The 22,370-nt window shown below is 51.5% G+C and overlaps 1 protein-coding gene across 1 annotated transcript; it reads left to right on the forward strand.

Moving 5' to 3' along the window:
* The first annotated feature begins 7,000 nt into the window (after window positions 1–7,000).
* On the forward strand, window positions 7,001–21,090 carry CD4 (CD4 molecule). The gene is given in 11 exon segments (XM_004596387.2): window positions 7,001–7,168; window positions 15,604–15,719; window positions 15,841–16,011; window positions 16,949–17,107; window positions 17,491–17,724; window positions 18,622–18,957; window positions 19,651–19,851; window positions 20,234–20,286; window positions 20,288–20,359; window positions 20,668–20,735; window positions 20,952–21,090. Coding segments are annotated over 10 exon segments (1,380 nt in total). The 5' UTR covers window positions 7,001–7,168; window positions 15,604–15,667; the 3' UTR covers window positions 20,986–21,090.
* The last annotated feature ends 1,280 nt before the right edge of the window (window positions 21,091–22,370 follow it).

Below are 22,370 nucleotides of genomic sequence, written 5' to 3' on the forward strand. Positions count from 1 at the left end.
TGAGCTCAGCTAAAAGTTGAGGGTTCAAGTACTAAGAAGAAGAAAAAAATCAGATTGGGTGATGACTAACGAGAAGATCTGAATACGAATAAAAATGGCTTTAGAACCTGCATCGTGGCACAGCTGGTCAAGCCACCACCTATTGCATCAGCATCCCTTAGGAGTCCTGGTTTGAATCGAAGTGCTCTTCTTCTGATCCAGCTCCCTGCTAATGCGCTTGTGAAAACAGCATAAGATGGTCAAGTTCTTGGGCCCCTGCCATCCACGTGGGACACTCCTGGCTTCCGCCTGCCCAGGCCCAGTTGTTATGGCTATCTGGGGAGTAAGTCAGCAGATGGAAAATTCTTTCTCTGTCTCATTCTGCCTTTCAAATATAGAAAGAAAGAAAACTTTTTTTTAGATTTATTATTTTTTTTAATTACAAAGTCAGATATACACAGAGAAGGAGAGACAGAGAGGAATATCTTCTGTCCGATGATTCACTCCCCAAGTGAGCGCAATGGCCGGTGCTGTGCTGATTCGAAGCCAGGAGCCAGGAATTTCCTTCAGGTCTCCCACACGGGTGCAGGATCCCAAGGCCTTGGGCCGTCCTCTACTGCTTTCCCAGGTCACAAGCAGGACGCTGGATGGGAAGTGGAGCTGCCGGGGTCCATATGGGATCCCGGCATGTTCAAAGCGAGGACTTTAGCCATTAGGCCACCGTGCAGGGCCCAGAAAGACAGAAAACTTAAAATAAAAATAAAAAGTGACTGAAATCAGTGGTTTTCAAAATGTAAGGTAGGGCTCACGGGGATTTTCAGCTCCGAGCTGTTTTGATAAGAATAACAGGGCCATAACTGCCTTTGTCACTGGGTTGACATGGCAATGACATTGCGAAAACAACCTGGATGAAACTGCTGCCTTAGCAGAAATCAAAGTAGGAGTACCACACCTTACTGTGGTCAGGTCCTCAGTGCCAGACACTCGTGTATAAAAATGGAAAAAAAACAATGCCCTTGGTTTTGCAATAAATATTAGTTTTTATTACATTTCAACCCTTGAGTACAGTGTGTTATGAAATGAGAAATAGCTGCAAGCACACGGGCTGCCGATGAAGACAATGGTCGTCCCCAGTAGAAGCACTGGTGGTAATCGCTGGCATAGTGAGCTCAACTAGACGCTTACTTCTGAGTAGGCAAATGGCATGCTCACATGCGTATCGTATTTGGGTTTTTGAGATAGAAAAATAGGTAACCAGATATGGAGACTGCCCACTTCCATCTGTGGGTTTAATTCTCCAAATGCCTGCAATGGTCGGGACTGGGCTGGGGCCTGAGCCAGAAGCCAAGAACTCAATCCAGGTTTCCCACATGGACGTCAGGGGCCCAGATCTTTGAGCCATGATGGCAGCCTCCTTGGGTCTGCAGTGGCAGGAAGCTGGAGCAGGAGTAAGAGCCCAGTATTGAACCTAGATATTGTGATATGGAATGCCCAAGCAGTGCCTTCAAGGCTGGGCTAAATGCTCACCCTCATCTGTCAAGGGTTACACTGGATGGCCAGGAGGAAGGCACAAGTGAAAGTCCAGGAGGCCAGTGGGGGAGGCAGGAACTGTATGTAGTCAAGTCCAATGCTGGATGATGGGGGATGCCAGGACAAGCACAGTGGTAGTAATACGGAGATACCTGCATAGATAATAGATTTCTTTTTTTTTCTTAGATTTATTATTTATTTGAAAGACAGTGTGACAGTACAAAAATTCAAAATGGCATCAGTCATATCAGGCCCTCTAAATCTAAATGAGTCTCTAATTGGATACTTTGTAATATATACCATCTGAGTTGATTGGATGACCTATGGGAGCTTAAAGACCCCGGCCAGTCAGGGGTTCTCCCTTCTTCCACCTGTGGTATGGGACAGTCTGTCAACCAGTGAATAAAGACTCAAACTTCTAAGAGTCTGCCTCTGACTCATTTTTGAGATAGAACCAGTTAGTTCACAACGTTGGAAGGCTCTAGTGAGATCAGGAACTTGATCTCTGGGGGCTTCCCTGCTGAGGCTTCCCTGCTGAGACTCCCCTGCTGCGGCTGCAGGGCTGGCTCCCCAGAGGATAGCCACTGAGAGACATTCCTCAGCCCCAGTGTGTCCAAACACCCTTGTGGCAACAGTTACAGTCCACAGAGATCAACTCCCGCTGGAGTCTGCAGTGGAGATCTCTCCCTCAGGCCTGAATACCTCTGGATGTTAAGAGTGCATTGCAGGGAAGACTGGACACAGTACTACTTGCTGAATCCAGACCAACATTGCCCCACGCCCACTGGTCTGTTTCACTCTGATTATTGGTGGTCCAGCGTCTGTGTGAATTGCCTGTGCTATTTTGAATTGATTCCAGGTCCGGTAAAAGATTCTAATCACACCACGGACCAAGGACACGCTAGTAATACTCCTTGACAATACAGGACTAACAATTTTTCTTCCAGGAAAAAAAAAATCTGATCTCATGGCATCCATTGGCTAACTGGAGTGGCCCTCTTTCAATGTTGGGTGGCCCACTGCCTATGGCATCCAGTACATCATCATTGACTGCCCAAGTCATCCAGATCAGGTCCTTAGATTCTTGTTTGGGTTGAAATGCTTACTGAAAAACCCTCTTAAAGAAATGTTTTAAAAATATGAACCATCCCCAACACCCTTGCCAAAGCAACATTCTTTGCCTCCTAGGCTACAATCTATGGAGGCTCTTCCCAAGTCGGGATAAGGAGCCTTCTACCACTTCTTCTTTTCCTTTTTCTTTTTTTTGGTAAGATAATTATTTTTATTTTTAATGATTTTAATATAGTTGATTAGGATGATAAGGATTAAGGGCTACAGGAAGGTGGGTGAGATCACCATTTCCACATTCTTTCTTTTTTTTTTTTTTGCTTCCTGTATCTGGGGGAAGGACAGAGATAAGGGGAGAAGCCACACCCAGCCTCCCAAATGCCTCTGTACCCTAGGATGGAGGACAGCTACCCGACACCACCCCAGGGTCCCTGATGTGGGGCATTCTCTGAGGGTCCTGCTCAAGTGGTTTTTATATCTCAACAGTTCTGAATTACTGCCGATCTTGCAATCCAAGCACATTGAAATTGCTCCAGAACCTAGTGGCTGACATAGTCCACCCTACAGTCTCCATTTGCCCAGATATTCACTGCCAACACATGGCTGGGATAGTTGATCAATCTGTCCTGTCCTCTGCTGTGGTAACAGGTGTCCTCTGCAGGTTCCAATGTGCTGCCATATCCTCCATGTGCATCTGGATATGCTGTCCACTGCTCCGTCTAAGCCAGTCAGGAGGCCCAGCTCTGACACATGCACTCCACGGTCAGACCGTGGAACCTGCAATTCTTTCCATGGTTGAGTTTCTGAGCCCAGCAGTTCAGTTGGGAGATTCTCAAAGAAACTTCATCTGAAGTGATCCTAGACCTGATTCTCTCTCTCTTTTTTTAAGGTGTCATTTATTTTTATTGGAAAGTTAGATATACAGAGAGGAGAAGAGACAGAGACAGAGAGGAAGATCTTCTGTCTGCTAGAGCTGAGTTGATCCAAAGCCAGGAGCCAGGAGCTTCTTCTAGATCTTCCATGTGGGTGCTGGGTCCCAAGGTCTTGGGCCGCCCTCGACTGCTTTCCCAGGCCACAAGGAAGCTGGATGGGAAACGGAGCTGCCAGGATTAGAACCGGTGCCCACATGGGATCCTGGCACATTCAAGGCAAGGAGTTTAGCCACTAGACTACTGCGCTGGGCCCCCAGACCTGATTTTTGTGTGTGCTTGCCAATATAGGGTCCAGCACAGTCCGTCACCCAGTCAGCTTATGCACGCGCTGGTGGCTGCAGTAGCTGGGTCAGTTCCAGCCCTGTCTTTTACACAAACCAATGCTACCACTTCTTCCCTATCCCAACCCCAGGATCAATGTTCCCCTTAGTCCTGCTCTTTCACCCCATCAGCCCGCTGACTCATCCTCACCCCCCACCAGATGTTCCCCTCCTGTCACCGTGCCAGGGCCCCGCACCAGGCGGAGCACTCTTTACAATAATGTTCCTTTTTTCAGTTCTAATTTTTATAACTGCAAAAATCAAAACTTCTCAGAGAAGCCACAGGCTTAATCTCTCTTTTAGAAACCATGTTTTCCACCCACCAATCTACTTGGGATGATTGCCAGCAATTCCTCCAAACCCTCTTCACTTTGGAGAAAAGAGAGCTTATCTGGGCGGCGGGGAAGGCTGACGGGGCACCGTCCAATGACCTGGCACAACTGGATCAGGCCTTCCCAGTCTGCCACCTGAGCTGGGATCATAATTCAGAAAGGGTAGCTCTCACCAATTCTCACCATTTTTTGTTGGCAAGAGTGTGGGTGGCTGCCCAGATGGCTAACAAATGCTCACCTAACTCAATACCAAAGTTTACTCAGAGCAGCACAGGATAAGAGTTTTAAGAACTTCAGCCCTCAGCCCTGCCACTTTGTCGCCTGAGGAAGACCTCTCTATCCAATGCACGACTATGTGCCCGTGGTTGCACCCAGATCTGACTGCTGTGCCTTGGGCTGATCCACATGGGGGACTGCATACCGACAGGAGCAGCTTCGTGCAGGAGAGAGTCAGATACGTGGGAGCAGTGGTTGTTAGTAAGGAACAGACTGGGCTCAAGCCCTGGACCATGGAACTCCTACTCAAAAGGCTGGGCTAACTGCTTCGACCCAGGCCTTGAGGTATTAAGTAGGGGGGAAGTGGCCCACATTCACACTGCCAGCTATTATATTTTTTACCATTGCCCACGTGCATGGGTATCTGTATTAGGACAGGGGGCTACTAACCTTGGAAAGAAAACAGATTAAAAATGTTCCTGAGATACTGGCCTTGCTGAAAACCCCCTAGCTCCCAAGAAGGTGGCTATCATATACCGCAAAGGCCATCAGAAAGGAGAGAGCCCCAAGGCAGTCAGAAACCAGGACCTGGCTGCCAGTGAAGATTTTTAAAAGATTTGTTTATTTTTATTACAAAGTCAGATATACAGAAAGAGGAGGAGAGACAGAGAGGAAGATCTTCCATCCGATGATTCACTTCCCAAGTGAACGCAACGGTCAGAGCTGAGCCTATCCAGAACCCAGGAGATTCTTACGGGTCTCCCACACGCCTTGAACGTGCCAGGATCCCATATGGGTGCTGGTTCTAATCCCAGCAGCTCCACTTCCCATCCAGCTCCCTGTTTGTGGCCTGGGAAGGCAGTCGAGGATGGCCCAAGGCTTTGGGACCCTGCACGCGCGTGGGAGACCCGGAAGAGATTTCCGGCTTCGGATCAACCGTTGCGGCTCACTTGGGGAGTGAATCATCGGACAGAAGATCTTCCTCTCTGTCTCTCCTCCTCTCTGTATATCTGACTTTGTAATAAAATAAATAAATTTAAAAAAAAAGGAAAGATATTTTCCATCCAATGACCCACACTCCAGTGGCTGCAATGGCATGTGGGTGGCAGGGGCCCAAACACTTGGGCCGTCTCATGCTTTTTTCCCAGCCCCATTAGCAAGGAGCTGCATGGGGAGTGGAGCACGTGGCATCCACATAGGACACGAGACACAGGTGACAGCTTTCTCTACTCTGCCACAAATCACCCTACATAGCTTTCTGAACCATTTAAAGCAAAACTCAGGTTTGGTGCTATGGGATAGCACAGAAGGTTAAGCCTCTACTTGCACTGTAGGCATTCATATAGGCAATCAGCTGCTCCATCTCTGATCCAGCTTCCTGCTGATATTCCTGGAAAAGCAGTGGAAAATGACCCAAGTCCTTGGGCCGCTGATGGACATGGGAGACCCAAAAGTTCCTGGTTCCTGGTTTTAGATCAGCTCAGCTTCAGCTGTTGCAACCATTTAGGGAGTGAACTAGTGGATGAAAAATCTCTCTTTCTCCTTCTTTCTCTATAAATCTGTCTTCCAAATAAAAATAAATAAATATATATTTTTAAAAAGTGTAAAATTCATAAGACTTGGTAAATAAACACACAGAAGGGGTTTGGCAAAGAAAGGGCCAAAGATCATACTTAATTTATTTATTGGCTTGGGCAGCATGGTGGATTGTGAGGTCCTTTCTGAACAAGTTAGTTGGAGAAGTAGGCCTGCAGGTTAGTGGCATACAGATGGTTCAACTTAGTGTGGGACAGGTTGAATTCGCTGTGTATGGTGAACATCCAGTGAAGATGTCCAGCAGGCAGGTGGATACCCACATCTGGAACTCATGAGCCATCTGGATTGTAGAAAAAAAATTTAAAAATTATTACTGATGTATTTTCATTTTATATGAAAAGCAGAGTGAACTTCCAACAACTGGTTTACTCCTGCAAATGCCTGCAACAGCAGGGCTGGGCCAGGCTGAAGCCAAAGAGCTCAGAACTCAAAGCTCTGCTGTGTGCATGGCAGAGAGACCCGGGCAGCTGAGCCATCCTCTGCTGCCTCTCAGGGTGGGCACCAGCAGGCAGCTGGAGTCAGAAGCAGAGCTGGGACTCAGGCTAAGTGTTCTGATATGGAAAGTGGGCAGCCCAAGTGGCAGCTTAACTGCTGTTCCACTCAACACCCGCACCACAGCAAAACCATCCGAGGTTTAGCCAGTGTTAGTGGTCCAGAGGAAAGTGGTCCAGGGTCCCTAGGGCATCTCGAAGTCCGTTCAACCAGGCCTCTTATGCCACCTGGGCCTCTTGCCACACACGCCCTGGAGGCAGCCATTCAGCAAGTGCTCTCAGCATCCTGGGGCAAAGCGCTGCTCACCCCCAGCTCACTCCCTCTTGCCTCCTACTTCTCCTTTCTCCAAAGTCCTACCAAACAGTAACTGGTTCCACGGCCGGTGGCAGCCGCACTCAGGGCTCCAGTCTGACTCAGCTGTAAGTTTTTCCCTTGACTTCAGCGTTTTCACTGTAACATCTGCTCGAGGAACCAGGGGGTGGAGACCCCAGCCCCAGATGGTGACGTGGGGGGGGACCCGCCCAGGCTTGAGGTGCGGAGGAACTTCACTACTGGGCTTCCTGTCTCTCTTTGCTGGAGCCCGACTCTGTATAAGCAAACGAACCCTCTCCCCCACCGGGCTGCTGACGGTAGAGTCCCAAGCTTGCACCCAGACACACCTGTGTGAGAGAAGCAGAGGCGAAGGAAGCCTTGGGCCCAAGAGGTAAGTGGATGGACTTGTTGCGGAGGACAGAAGAACATGGCGGCAGGTGCACTGAACTGTGCTGGAGTCTGGGTTTTCTGCTCACCACTCTGGTCAGTTTCTCTTGAGTTTTTCCGGGCTGGGTTGGGACAGTAATCTCCCAAGGAAGCCATGAGCTTCAGGAGGCTGTCGCCTATACTGCACTTCCTTCTGCACCCCACTACACATAGCCAGGGTCCAGTGCTGGAGGGCTTGGGGGACTGACCCCAATCTCAAGATCAGAGGGAGGAATGGGGACTTGGGGCCACCTCAGGATGAAAAAAGGCAGTGGCAGTCAATTAGATATGGGGCGATGGAGAAGGCGAAGACTGGGAGAGAGAAAAGAGAAGAAAAAGTTTGTGTGTGTGTGTAGAATTAGAACAAATGAACTTTGGGGTGAGAGGAGACCTTGCAGAAAGAAATAGAGAGTGAGAGGAAAAAGGTAAAAGTAAGAAAAAGAGAAGAGGAGTAGAATCCTGCTTAGAGACAGTTCTCCCCAAATCAATCTTCCCAATGACGCCATCACCGAAAATTCACCCCAAAAGTTCTCCCTGCTTGCATTTCCCAAGCGAAACACTCTTCCAGTAGCCGCTTAAATATCTCTCGTGTTTATTTCAAAAGGTAGGCCTAGTTGCGCACATTTTTAAGGATTTGTGAACCACAGGTCTAAAGACATTCTGAGTTTGACTTTAAAAGCAGAAAACAAGCAAGTTCAAATTCTCAAAGCATTAAATGGAGCTTTTCCATGTAAGTGTTGCAAAAGAGATACGTATGTTGAGGAAAATGGGTCAACACAAGAATAGCGGCTAAGGGACCAGGTTTTAGGGGCACTGAGGCAAAGGATCAGGAAAGCATTTGCAGGTCTTCCCGGGTGCTGTGCGTTATGTGGGGAGAGGACGGACTCTGTGATTCTCAAATCGGGTCACCCTGTGCCGCCTGGCCTGCCATCACCACGGCTTTGCCCTTTCTTTCTTTTTTTTTTTTTTTAAAGATTTATTCATTTTATTACAGTCAGATATACAGAGAGGAGGAGAGACAGATCTTCTGTCCGATGATTCACTCCCCAAGTGAGCCGCAACGGGCTGGTGTGCGCTGATCCGAAGCCGGGAACCTGGAACCTCTTCCGGGTCTCCCACGCGCGTGCAGGGTCCCAAGGCTTTGGGCCGTCCTCTACTGCTTTCCGAGGCCACAAGCAGGGAGCTGGATGGGAAGTGGAGCTGCCGAGACTAGAACCGGCGCCCATATGGGATCCCGGGGCATTCAAGGCGAGGACTTTAGCCGCTAGGCCACGCCACCGGGCCCCTTGCCCTTTCTTGATCCTAGCACCTTCAGGCTTGCAGCCAGGCAGTGCCCTCTGGGGATGTGAGGGAGTCCTCCACTGTCCCCCTCCTGGACTCAGCTGGGGATACATCTCTCCTCTTCTGTTCCCTCCACACAGACAGGCCCCCTTTTCGTAACACAAAGTTGCCACCATAAACTGGCCAGCACTTTCTGAATGGCCGTGCCCTCAGGACACCAGTTTTGGGGTGCAAGCACCGCCCCAGTAGTAGAAGATGCTGTTGGGACCATTGCTGCTTCACACTTTGACAAAAGATGTTGTACGTGTGTGCTTCTGTGGGTGAGACAAAATGGCCACCCTGCACAGGTGCTGAAGGCTCTGCAGGGCAGGCTCTGCAGGTGCTCAGGCCATGTCCCTCCTCCGGTCTGGGACACGCTTGTGCATGGGGGAGGTCTAGCTCTAAAAACCCTCCCCCGCATCAGATCTGGGTGGGTCAAGGGTGCTGAGCACATCAGACCCCACAATAAAGAGAGGTACAGTGAAGTTGCACGGGGTGCCTGGCAGGCCTGGGTTGGGGTCATGGCTCCGGAAGGCACCTTTCAAGCATGAGGGCAGATGGGGGGCACAGCTACCCCCACGTGGGTGTCTGAGGCAAAGGAGAGGATGGTGGAGGTTGCAGCCACCAACCGCACAATCCCTTAGAGGGTCCTGGTCTCTAGGAAGTTTGCATGAAGCCGATTGCTGTAGACAGGCTGTGGGGGCTCTGGGGTGGGCTGAGGGTGGGTTGAGGGGGGCCTCCAGAGAGGAGATGAAAGCACCCCGGGACCACAGAGTGTCGCTGCGGTGGCTGGGTGCCGCATCCCGTCCCTGCCCAACCCCCACCCCTCATGCTGAGGCCCAGGGCGAGGCGGAGGTGCAGGTGACAGGGACTCCTAGGACTCGCTGCCGGGTCTGTGTGCTGCCTTGTGGGTCTGCTCTTCCACTGGCTTCCTTCTTTCTCATGCTCAGATGGGAAGTGCAGAGCTGCTGTTTAGCCTTGGGGGTGGGGTACTCACTCTCCCCCCCAAGCTCCCTAGAGGCCTGGGAAGAAGCCAGGGTCTCTTAGGGAGTCTGGGAGCACTTGGAGGAGGGTGGCCTCCTGGGGGGTGAGGCCCTGGAACAGCTGCTGAGACACCCTGGGGACCAGGGAAGCACCAATGCAGGAACACACAGAGAGGAGCAGGTGTGTGTGTGTGTGTGTGTGTGTGCGCCCGGGCCCTCTTCCCAGCCTCTCAGGCAGGGGACCACAGGATGTGCAGCGCTGTGCGGATGCAGTGGCAGCGGAAGGAAACCCGGCTACAAAGCAAGAAGCCGCTGGAAACCCACAGCCGCCTCCCCACTCCCCTAACCCACTGCTCCACGAAGGGACAAGGAGGGGTCCGGTGCTAGGAGGTGTAGGCAGGGAGGCTGGGCTCTTCAAGGGCCCCAGGACCCTGGAGTGTAGGTGTGGGGGAACAGCTGGGGACAAGATGGCCACCCTAAGGGGAAGGGGACCAGAATGCCCCGCCTCCCCAGCCCTGCCCTCCGCCCCCCAGCCTTCCTCAGGCCTCTGGAATTCAGGTTGAGTGTCCTGGGAGGAAACTAGCCTCCTGCGACCTTTTTCCCACTGATGGCACAGTCTGGAACAGGCCTGGGGGGGGGGATGGCAGAGAGGCAGTGGGAACCTAAGTGTGAGGCCACCCCCACTCTGCTCACTCCAGTCTTCCCCTAAGTGCTTCCTGCCCTACAGAGTCACTGGCAAATACTTTGTGCTTCGCAGAGTGCCCTGTTCCCCGGGTTAAACAAAGTCTTGAATCGACCCTGCCTTGGGAGGGGAGGAGGGTCCCTGGCGATTCCTCCTTCAGGCAGGAGGCGGGGTTACAGGAGGGCTCTTCAGATCTTTTCCCAAATCTCAGTAGCAGGATTAACTTCCCAGCACTTCTTCTGAGGGCTACATCCCTGACTAGCCTGTGTGTGCCCAGCAGGAAGCCTCATACTCCCCAAAGGATCTGGGGAGACTGTGGGAGGGGATGAACACAGGGGGAGGAGGCAACTACCGTGCTGAGGCACGTAGACATGGCAGACTTGGGCAGGGTCCTAAAAAACCGGATGGGAGCGGCAGGGGAGGGGTTGCCTAGCAGCAACTGTGCTTAGGTGGGATGACACGAGGGTGGACACTCAGCATTGCCAGGAAAGACACCCAGAGCAGGAAGAAATACTCTAGCACTCCTAGTTCACTTCTCCTTTGTAAAAACATATTTTTGGTAAGATTTGTTTATTTGAAAGGCAAAGTGAGAGAGGGAAACAAAGAAAGATCTTCCATCCACTGGTTTACTCTGCAAATGGCCGTAACAGCTGGGGCTGGGTCAGGCTGAAGCCAAGAGCTAGAAGCTTCTTCTAGGTCTCCCACGTGGGTTCAAGGGCCCAAGCACTTGGGCAATGCTCCCACTGTTTTCACAGGTGCATTAGCAGGGAGCTGGATCAGAAGTGGGGCAGCTAGGACTCCTGGTAGCACTCTGATACAGGATGCTGGCACTGCAAGCTGCAGCTTAACCCACGGGACCACAACACACCCTGCCTTCTCCTCTCTCATGGCATGGCCTTTTGGCCAGCACTCCTGGCAGCTGCTGTAGGGTGAGGGAGACTGGCTGTCAGTCTGTGGCCGTTAGCTTGGGTAGAGAGCAGGGCAGAGAGAAAGTAGCTAGCAGGGCCTCCTAGGCAGCAGCAGGTGTAGGACGCCTGGAGCCCAGACCAGGGCTGGCGGTATGGACACATGTATCTGATCAACCTGATGGACTGATTGATTGATTGTTTTTATTTGAGTGGCAGAGAGAGAAATGAATGTCCTATCTGCCCTTCCCCAAATGCTGGTAACACATGCAGCTGGGTCAAGCCAGAGCCAAGAAGCTAGCACTCTGCCTGGGTCTCCCCATGAGTGGCAGGGAACCAAGGTGTAGCATTAGCTGCTCTCTCCCAAGGTATGCATTAGCAGGGATCTGGAGTTGAAAGTGGAGCTGGGACCCAAACCCAGACACTCTGTGTGTGTGTTGGTGGGGGAGGCACCCCAAGGGGGCATTTTCAGTGCTGGACGAGAGGTCCAGCCTGAATTCCAGGTTTTCAAACTGGGCCAAACCTCAGTAACCCACAGGCCCATGGAAACACCAGTAACACAACCTACCTCCACTTTCTAATTCAGTACGTCTGAGGCCAAGCCTGAAAATTGGCATTTTTATTTTTTAAAAAAATAATTTAGGGCCCGGTGGTGTGGCCCAGTGGCTAAAGTCCTCGCCTTAAACGCCCCGGGATCCCATATGGGCACCGGTTCTAATCCCGGCAGCTCCACTTCCCATCCAGCTCCCTGCCTGTGGCCTGGGAAGGCAGTCGAGGATGGCCCAAGGCTTTGGGACCCTGCACCCGCGTGGGAGACCTGGAAGAGGTTCCTGGTTCCCGGCTTCGGATTGGTGCAACACCGGCTGTTGCGCTCACTTGGGGAGTGAATCATCAGACGGAAGATCTTCCTCTCTGTCTCTCCTCCTCTCTGTATATCTGACTTTGCAATAAAATAAATAAATCTTAAAAAAATAATAATTTATTTATTCATTTGAAAGGCAGAGAGAGAGAGAGAATGGATTTCCCTTCTGCTGGATAATTCTCCAAATGCCTACAGCACCTGGGGCGGGGCCAGGAGCTGGGACTGACTCCGGTGAGCGTGGACATTGGATAAGGCTGTCCTGCTGGTGTGACAGCCACTCTAGAAATGCCCACCCCTGGCATCTCTTTCTGATCCCACATGACAAGCAGCCCATTCCTGTACCAGGCACAGCATATTGTTCAAAACTTATCTGAGTTTTATTAAAAAAACCATGTACACCCAGACTTTTTCCACTTCCTGTTGGTTGTTTTTTTTTCAGATTGCTCAATGCTTTAAAGTTCAAGGACATCTCCATTTTAAACCATGCATGGGCCTGCAGCACCCTAGCTTTTAACAGGCAGGCAGCAGACTCAACAAAAATTGAAAGAGAAACAAGGCAGCTTGGAGGCGGCTTAGACCAGTGTTACAGTGCAGCTGGCTAAGCCACTGCCTGTGACGCCGGCATCCCACATCAGAAAGCTAGTTCTAGGCCTGGCTGCTCTGCTACTGAGCCAGCTCCCTGGTAAGGGTTCTGGGAAAGCAGTGGAAGATGGTGCAGATCTTTGGGGTCCTGACATCTAGGGATGGAGTTCCTGGCTTCTAGCTTCAGCTGGTTTGGCTCCAGTTGTTTCAGCCCTTTGGGGAGGGGACCAGCTGATGGAGGAATCTCACTGTATCTCTCTCCCTCTCTGTCTCTCCTCCCTCTCTGTAACTCTGCTTTTAAAATAAACAAATGTTAGCAATAAATAAATAAAAGGAACAAAAAATTTTTATAAAGTGCAGCTTACACCTGGGGATATATTCTATGCTTGCAAATTTCAACATCAAAATGATGCAGTTCACAGAGGAAAGGAAGTTGTCTGGAGGATAAAGTTGTTGTGGCCTAGCAAGTGAAACACCTGCTTGGTCAGTTTCCTGCTAATGCATCCTGGGAGGCGGTAGAGGATGATCCAAGAGCCTGGGCCCTGTCCACAGGGTGGGAGACCGGACGGAGAGTCTAGGCTTTTGGCTTTGTCAGAGACCTATCCTGGATGGTGTGGGCATCTGGGGAGTGAACAAATGGATGAGAAATCTTTCTTTCTCTCACTTCCTTTCAGGTAGATGGAAATAGATAAACATTAAAAAAAAAAGCTATCTGGCTTATCACAAACTTCTGAACCCTGATACAAATTAATATGCACAAATAAAGACAGAGGTGCACATGGGGCTCATGTGTATATGCTGGTGTAAAAAGTTCCTGGGAAAATGGAATTAGAAGATATATTTATTTTGGTGCAAAATATGTAACTGGTTTTTTCTTTATATACACTTCTGCATGAACATTTTGAAGATCTCTTACATGCAGTGAATTTCTTTTTTTTTTTTTAGCCAAAACAAACATTTCTTTTAGTTTTAATAAACTTCTGAAAACCCTCAGATAGATAATGAATGAAAAGTTCTGTTTTAGGGCTGGCATGGTAGCCTGACAGCTAAAGTCCTCACCTTGTATGCACTGGATCCCATAAGGTTGTCGGTTCTAATCCCGGTGGCCTCGCTTCCCATCCAGCTCCCTGCTTGTGGCCTAGGAAAGCAGTTGAGGACATGCAAAGCCTTGGGACTCTGCACCCGTGTGGGAGAACCTGAAGAGTCTTCAGGCTCCTGGCTTCAGATTGGTTCAGCTCAGGCCATTGTGGCCACTTGGGAAGTGAACCAGTGGACAGAAGATCTTCTCTGTCTCTCCTCCTCTCCGTATATCTGACTTCCCAATAAAAATAAAATAAATCTTTTAAAAAAAAAAGAGAAGAGTTCTGTTTTAGCCAAGTGGAATTGACAGTTCATCCTTCTGTTTTTAAAGTTGAAGCATGGAAGAAATGAAGATTGAAATGACACTTCTCTATTCCGAGTCCAACAGCTTCTTTCACAAACTAATTGTCAAACCTCACATACTCAGCAAAACAAGAAAAATGATCCACAATGCTCAAAAGTGCTCATCTCTTTTTATTTATTGTATGTTAAATTTTTTTCTGCAATGCTGGAATTCTTTTTTATGTAACTTTCAAATATTTTCTATTTGCCATGCTTATTAAAACATAAAAAGTTTTTGTACTTTTAACACAATTTTGATTTGATTTATTGGAAAGGCAGAGTGAGAGGGAGTAAGACAGCATTTTATGCACTGCCCAAATGCTTAGAGCAGCAGGGGCCGGGCCAGGCCAAAAAGTGAAGACCATGGAACTTAGTGTGGTCTCTCCTGAGGGTGGCAAGCCCAGGAGTACTTTGGCATCACCCGGTGTCTCTCTGATTGAACACTGGCAGGAAGCATGAATTGGGAATGGGATCTAGGCTCTCTGGTATAATGTGAGTGTGACAGTGGCATCTTAACCCCAGAGACAAAAAAAAAAGATAACAAAATATTTAAAAAAGAGAGAGAGAGAGAGAGCAGAGTGTTCCATATACTGGTTCACTCCCCAAATGGCCACAATGGCTTGGGCTGAGCTAGGCCGAAATCAGGAAATAGAAACGTCTCCCCCTCTCCCATCTGGGGGGCAGAGGTGCAAAGAATTGGGCCATCTTCTGCTGCTTTCCCAGGCACATACATCACCAAGGAGCTGGATCGGAAGTGGTGCAACCGGGATTCAAACTAGTGCTCTGAACTGGGATGCTATAGTTGCAAGCAGTGGTTTAACCTGCTGTGCCAAAGCATGAGCTGCACCAATCTTTTCATTAGCAAAAATAGGGTGTGTTTTGCAAGTATAGTGTCACATTTCGTGTGTATACAACGTGTGCTGAGGAGATCAGTAATTAGCATTTCCATCCCAGCGTGTTCTTTCAGGATTGGAGACTGAGATCTAAACACAGACATTTCCTAAGCAAAAGGGCGCACAGCAGAAGGGACTGCTTTCCCCTAAAGGCCCTGGAAATCTGGACAACACTAATTAAAGACTGAACGTTAAGGGGCAAGTAGTGTGCTATGGAGATTTAGTCACCACCTGTTAAGATAGCATCCCGTATGGGTACCAATTCATGTTCTGGCTGCTCTTCTTCTTCTTTTTTAAAGATCCATTTTATTTTTATTAGAAATACGGAGATATACAGAGAGACGGAGAGAGGAAGATCTTCATCTCCTGGTTCACTCCCCAAGTGGCTGCAATGGCTGGAGCTGAGTTGGCCAAAGCCAGGAGCCAGGAACGTCCTCTGGGTCTCCCGCGCGGGTGCAGGGTCCCAAGGCTTTGGGCCGTCCTTGACTGCTTTCCCAGGCCACAAGCAGGGAGCTGGATGGGAAGTGGGGCCACTGGGATGAGAACCGGCTACCATATGGGATCCGGTGCATGCTCAAGTTGAGGACTTTAGCTGCCAGGCCACCACATCGGCCCCTCCTTTTTTTCTTTCTTTTAAAAAAATATTATCTTGGGCCCAGAGCAATGGCTCAGTGGCTAAATCCTTGCACATGCTGGGATTCCATATGGGCACCAGTTTTTGTCCTGGCTGCTCCACTTCCCATCCCATCAGTGTCTGTCTCTGCAGGTGTGGGTTCTTGGTGCCTCTGACCCCTGCCCACTTCAGCAAAGTCATCATGCACCGGGGACTCTGTTTGCAGTACCTGCTGCTGCTGGTGCTGCCACTGGGTGAGTGCTCCAGCTCAGGGCCCAGCGTGTGGGAAGTGGGGCTGCTGGGGAAATGTGGGAGAGGAGGTGGGAGGGGCTCGCTGTGGTGTGGAGGTCTGACCCCTCCTGCTTTGCCACCTAGCTCTACTTCCAGCAGCCGCTTGGGGAAAGACTGTCATGCTAGGCAAAGCTGGGGCCACCAGCATTGATCTGCCGTGTGAGAGTCCCCAGAAGAGACACGCATTGTTCAAGTGGAAACACAGCAACCAGGTCAAGATCCTGGAAAACCAGGCCTCCAACTTCTGGCTTAAAGGTAGGATACCTGGGCTCCCTGTACACGGAAGAAGGCACATGATAGACTGAGTACCCCTGGTTAGACACTGGCTCTGGCAAACTAAAGGTCAGAGGTGGAAAGCAAGTCCTGGGTCCTTTTGCCCAGGGTTGCCCTGCACAACTCCTGCTGGCCCACACAAAGGCTTTGATTAGTATATTGCTATAGTTATCATGATCTTATTTTAATAGTCATCAGGAAAATAACTGTCACATAAGGCTGAGGGTTTTGAGAATGTTATTGTTGCAGACGATACTTGGTTCACTTCCATTAAAAGCACCACAACAGGGGCTGTTGTGGCTTAAAGGGTTAAGCTATCAGTTTACCTGCTGGCATCCTGTACCTGAGTGCCAGCTTAAGTCCTGGCTACTCTGGATTTATTTATGTTTATTAGAAAGTCAGATTTATAGAGAGGCAGAGAGACAGGAAGATCTTTTTTTTAATATATAAATTTTTTGTTCATTACATTGCATTATGTGACACAGTTTCATAGGCTCTGGGAATCCCCCAACCCCTCCCTGTACCCTGCCCCCATGGTGGATGCCTCCACCTTGTTGCTGTATTACATTTCAAATTCAGTCAAGATTCTTCTGGACAATAAGATGCTGGACTCTATGCTTGGTAAATGCTTGCAATGAAAGAATCTCAACTGAGATGTAAAAAGAAAAGAGAAAAAAAATTCAGTCAAGATTCTTTCATTGCAAGAGTATACCAAGCATAGAGTCCAGCATTTATTGTCCAGGTAAGGAAGATCTTCTTTCCTCTGATTTACTCTTCAAGTGGCCAGTGTGGCTGGAGCTGAACCAATCCAAAGCCAGGAGCCAGGACTTTCTTCTGGGTCTCCCACACGGGTGCAGGGTCCCTGCACTCTGTCCCTGCTGGGGTGTCTCCAACTCCTGCACGGGGCCTGTGTTCCCAGGTAAGTCTCCTTTGAGTGATCGCGTGGAGTCCAAGAAAAACTTGTGGGACCAAGGATCCTTTCCGCTGGTCATCAAGGACCTGAAGATGGAAGACTCCGGGATTTATATCTGCGAAGTAGAGAGCAAGAGATTTGAAGTGGAGCTACTGGTATTCAAACGTGAGTAGGGCCCGGCCCCGGGGTGCAGCTCCCTTGGCCCAGTGCACCCACCTGCACCTGTTTCCACTTTGCACCCAAACTGGGGCCGAAGTTCATGATACCTCAGCAGCCACAAGTGGACAGGACATGTCACCAAGTCACCAAACTTTGAGTCAGACAGGAAAGGAGGAAGAGGAGCAGAGAGAGAAGCAAGAGAAAAAACAGAGATTCTGGGGAGATTGGAAGGGGAAGAGCAGAGAGGGAACGCTGCCTGGAGTGGGGATGCGGAGCTAGATCAGATATGCAGAGAAAGGCCGGCGAGAGACACTCCTTACTCCCTTTCTTTTTTTACTTTCTCCTTGGGATTGAGTGTGTGTGACACAGAGGACCTGTTCCTCCCACAGTGACCGCCCAACCAGACACCCGCCTGCTCCAGGGGCAGTCACTGACCCTGACCTTGGAGGGCCGCTTTGACGAGAGTTCCTCGGTGCAATGGAAGGACCCGAGGAGTAAAGTTACAAAAGGCAGCCAGATTTTTTCCGTGCCCCAGGTGGGGGTCCAAGACAGTGGCACCTGGACCTGCATCTTCTCCCAAGACAAGAAGATACTGGAGCTCGACATAAAAATCTTGGTGTTGGGTAAGAAGTGCTTCTCTCCCTGGCAGCCCCTCCTGATGCACCAGCCCTGCTCTCTACCCGCCCCAGTTCTCAAGCTGTGCGCCCCGGGAGTAGGGGTACAGCCAGGTGCCTGGACTGGTGGGGTAGTTTTGATCCAGAGCTGTCCCGAAGACCGTCCTGGACACCCGTCCTCTGTGTGCTGACAGCCACTGCTCCAGGGCCATTAGACAAAGGGAGGGACGGGCTATGTAAGGATATGAGAGTCCACACAGAGCTCCCCGGCCCCCAAAGAGGAGGCTCAAGCACTGTTCTTCTCTGTATGGCCTCATCTCCCCACGCCTATCCCATGCACCGCTTCAACGACACCAACACCAACAAGTTAGTCATGAAACAGGACTTGGTACCTCTACAGCCCTGAACTATCCCCTACCTCAACCCCACCTGCAGTGCTTCTGCAACCAAGAGGCAGTATGCTGGGGCTGGTTCAGTGTGTGAGGTCTGACTCTGCAACCTGGAGCAGGTTCCTGAAGCTCCCTGTGCTTTGGGTATCTGCACCTGTTAATGCTAACTGGGACAGAGCACAATGAGAATTCATAAACAGGACATGCTTAAAACTGCACCTGGTTATGTGGTAAACCCCACTGGAGGGCTCACTCTTGTTCTGTGCAGAGAGAGCCCCCCTGCCCCCTGTCCCCCAGTGCCTGGGATGGTCCACGAAGGCTTGCATGGGGGCAGAGGGAAGGCTGCTGTGGCAGTGGGTGCTTGCTGGGGTGCAGAGAAGAAGAAGACCAAAGTGCCTGAAATGACAGCGATGGTGATAAATGCCCTTGGTCCAACTTCCTCCTCTTACATCACCCTGTACCCCTCATCTTCCTGTATCCCTCCCCTCACCCAAGGTCTCTCCCTCCCCGCCTCTAGGTTTCCAAAAGACCTTGACCTCAGTCTACAAGGCCGAGGGTGAGCAGGTGGAGTTCTCCTTCCCACTCAACTTTGACAACGAAGACCTGAGCGGAGAGCTCATGTGGCAGGCAGAGGGGGCCTCCTCCACCCAGTCCTGGGTTGCTTTCTCCTTGAAGGACAAGAAGGTGTCCGTGCAGCAGGTGCTCCCGGACCTCAAGTTGCAGATGGGCAAGGAACTCCCGCTGCATCTCACCCTGCCCAACATCTCGCCTCACTCTGCTGGTTCTGGAACCTTGAGCTTATCTCTTGCTAACGGAAAATTGCAGCAGCAAGTGAACCTGGTGGTGATGAGAAGTAAGGAGCCAGGCCTAGGGGGGCAGGACAGGGCAGGGCAGGTGGAGTGGCCTGGCCCAGACAGGGGCTGCCTAAGCACACTCCCCAGTTAAGGGAACCTGGACTCCCTGGGGCTGGCTTTGAACTTGGACTGGAACCCGCATAACCCTCTTCTCAACATGCCTGAGCTGACTCCACTGGGAATCCTCATGAGGCTTGGGTTCTAGGTTTAGCCTCTGCCCAGTCCTCTGTCACCCTGGCTAAGCTGACGTCTCAGTCTCACCTGATTGACAAGGATGACAGAACGTGCTGTTTGTCTGGGAGTGGGTGACGCAGAGTGCCACAGAGCTTGGCATTTCCCTGTCTCCTGTCGCCTGAACAACGCCACAAATAACAATATGGCCAACATTTGCTGCTTGCTGCACAGCAGGCTGCATGCAGACACCATGGGACTCTGCACTGATTTATCTTCTGGGGTTCAGGCTGCAAAGTCACTGCCTCAGGAGCATGTGTCTGGTAAGCAGTGGAACTGCAGTTCGAGTCCAAGTCCATTGGCCCCCCAAATCTGTGTCTTCTCTTAGGCCTGTGTGAAGATGAGGTCTGTGAGGCTGTAACCACTTCTGTAAAGCATCACTTTGATTGTTTCATAGAACTTGGGGGTGCAGGGACCCCGTCAGGCCGGGCCACCTGTCTCAGCCTCTCGTTTGTCTGCAGTGATTCATGTAAACAACAACTTGACCTGCAAGGTGTTGGGACCCACTGCTCCCAAGACAAAGCTGAGCTTGAGGCTGCAGGGCTTGGAAACAATGGTCTCCACGCAGGAGAAGACGGTGCAGGTGCCAAACCCGAAGGTGGGGACATGGCAGTGTGTACTGCTCAGCGGGGACCAGGTGCTGCTGGAGTCTAAGACCAACGGTGAGCATCCAGGTGCCATGGCCCATGCCTGGGACCCTGCCAGCTGGGTAGGAGACCACACAGAGCCCAGGTGAAGGGCTTGCAGGTGATGAAGTGAGGTAAGGCATGGTCCTGGGCTCCAGGTATCACCTGCAATAAGCCTGTAAGTTCTCACCTCCCTAAGGTTTACAGCTTAGGAAGGGGGCTCACATGATCCAAATCCCCCTCGGTGGCTTCCTTCCAAACCCAGACCTTCCTCCCCACCCCCTTTCTTAGCTCTCAGCCCTGAGATCCCTGAAGTCTCCCCACCTCTACCCCAGCCTCACAGAGATAGCCATATCCTGCAGGGCTCCTAGGAGGCGGCAGTACATCTTGCTACCTCCCCCTCTCTGCTCTCTTCCAGTTGAGCCCAGGGGGCTGGAGCAGCAGCAGCCCATGCTCCTGGCTGGCGTGCTGGGGGGGCACCATAGGCTTCGTGCTCTTCACTGGGCTCTGTATCTACTGCTGTGTCAAGTGCCGCCACCGACGGGTGAGTGAGCAGCCACGAATCCATGCTACTGGCCCCAGCACCACCACCACCGCTTGGCGCCCTCCTATACTTGTCACCTGCTCCTGGCCTAACTCCCTCTGCCACCCCTTCCCGGGGTCCCCACACTACAGACCAAGTCCCACATGGAGGCAGAGATGGGAAGAAGTGCAGAGTTCGTGTGGAGAAAGACAGGGCTCAGCCATAGCAACGGCTTCTCCTCTCCTGGTTGCCCCCATTGGCCCCTTCAAGGGCCATCTCCCTTCTGGAAGCCTGGGACCCTCACAACTCCCCTCCTTGTCCCTGGACAGCACCAGGCACAGCGGATGTCTCAGATCAAGAAGCTGCTCAGTGAGAAGAAGACCTGCCAGTGTCCCCAGTGAGCGCCTGGGAAGAGGGGAAGCGTGGGAGGAGAAGGTGGATGGCAGGGCGGAGGAAAGGAAGCAGGCGAGGGGAGGCGGCAGAGTGCGCAGGGGTGAGCAGAGAAGGGGCAGCAGGCCTGGGGTACCCGGAATCAGTGCTGCAGCTGTGCCCCAGAAGAGTGGGTCCGGGAGCCCTGGGCCTGCCTTGCTCCCTTTTTCCTTCCTTCCTCCAGCCGGCGGCTGCAGAAGATGGACAGTCTCCTGTGAGGTGAGGCGCCTGCAGCCTCCCAGCTGTCTGCCCTGAAGTCCTGTGTCTCCTCCTCTGGGGGTCTGAGGACCAGAAGAATGTAGCAGATCCCAGCGCTGCCTCTGCAGGCTTGCTGCTCCCTCCTAACGAGGACCTAAGTGTCCCCCCCCAACACACATGCCCAGCCCCTGGGGTTGCCGCACCCCTTGCAGCAGGTGTAGTCCCCACTCTGCACTTTCAGGAGACTTCCTCACACCATCCTGTCTGTTCGCTCCCCCCTCCGCGCCCCACTTTCTTATGGGTTTAAGCCCTGGCTCTTGGTTATCTATCTTTTCTTCGCCTCCTCCCCCCACCACCTGTATCAGCCCAGCTCTCCCAGGGTATACCAAAGTTTGGGAATTCATCTCCCAAGGGCTTGCTGAGAACCCTCCCACCACCACCACCACCAAGCCAGCCTAGGATGGAGCCATGCTGCCAGTGTCTGTTGAACCACTAAGTCACTTTCTGGCCCTTGCCCCAGACGGCTTCTCACACACACACCCACACACGCAGCCTGCCCCAGCTGCTTTGAGAAGGCAGGGAGGAATACTGCGCAGCTGGCTGAGGCTGCCCACAGGTTCCCAGTGGGTCCCCTGGGGTTCCCAGGTACACTTGTCCACCCACAGAAAGGGCCAGAGCAGGTGGCCCATTTCTCTCCCTGGGTCCCTGTTCCGTCACCTGTGGATCTCCTAAGGAGAGCGCTGACCCCCTACCCCTGGGGGACAGAAAGCCCCAGGGGGTCACTCACTTTGTGCATGGCTCAGAAACTGGAGAGGGGCCAGCCTGACATGAGCCTGAGTGCCCCCACCAGGGACAGTGTGTTGGGGTTGCGGTGCCCTGTGCCCCGTCCCTCCTTCATGCCTCCTGCACATGGTCCAAGAGTTCCCCAAGTTCCACCTCCCAGGGTCCCACAGTCTCTGCCTTTTGCTATTCTTTCCTCACCACCTTCCTCAATCCCCACTCCTCCCCTTCCGTTTATTGTATCCAAGCGTGCCTCTTCCAGAAAGACCACTCAACTGCTGCCAGGGTTTCCTGCCCATTGCCTACCTCTGCCTCTTAAAGCTAACAGAAAAATACAATAAACTTACTATAAAGAGGATGGCTGTGTGTGTGTGTGTGTGTGTGTGTGTGTTTGTGTGTGAGAGAGAGAGAGAGAGAGAGAGAGAGAGAGCGAGCGAGCGCGCAGGCGCACAGGTGGATGGTTCTTGGACCTTTGGATGGTTCTGACCTTTGCAGTAGGGGCCAGAAGGGAGGTGGCCAACCTTGCCCCAAGGAAGGAAGGAGCAGAAGCTCCCATGGAGAAGGAAACATCGTATGGAGGCCGCGGTGTGCCTGAGGCTGGCACTGGTTAGCGGCAGTCTCACGT

Source organism: Ochotona princeps, chromosome 27 (genome assembly GCF_030435755.1).
Source record: "Ochotona princeps isolate mOchPri1 chromosome 27, mOchPri1.hap1, whole genome shotgun sequence".
NCBI classification, from domain to species: domain Eukaryota; kingdom Metazoa; phylum Chordata; class Mammalia; order Lagomorpha; family Ochotonidae; genus Ochotona; species Ochotona princeps.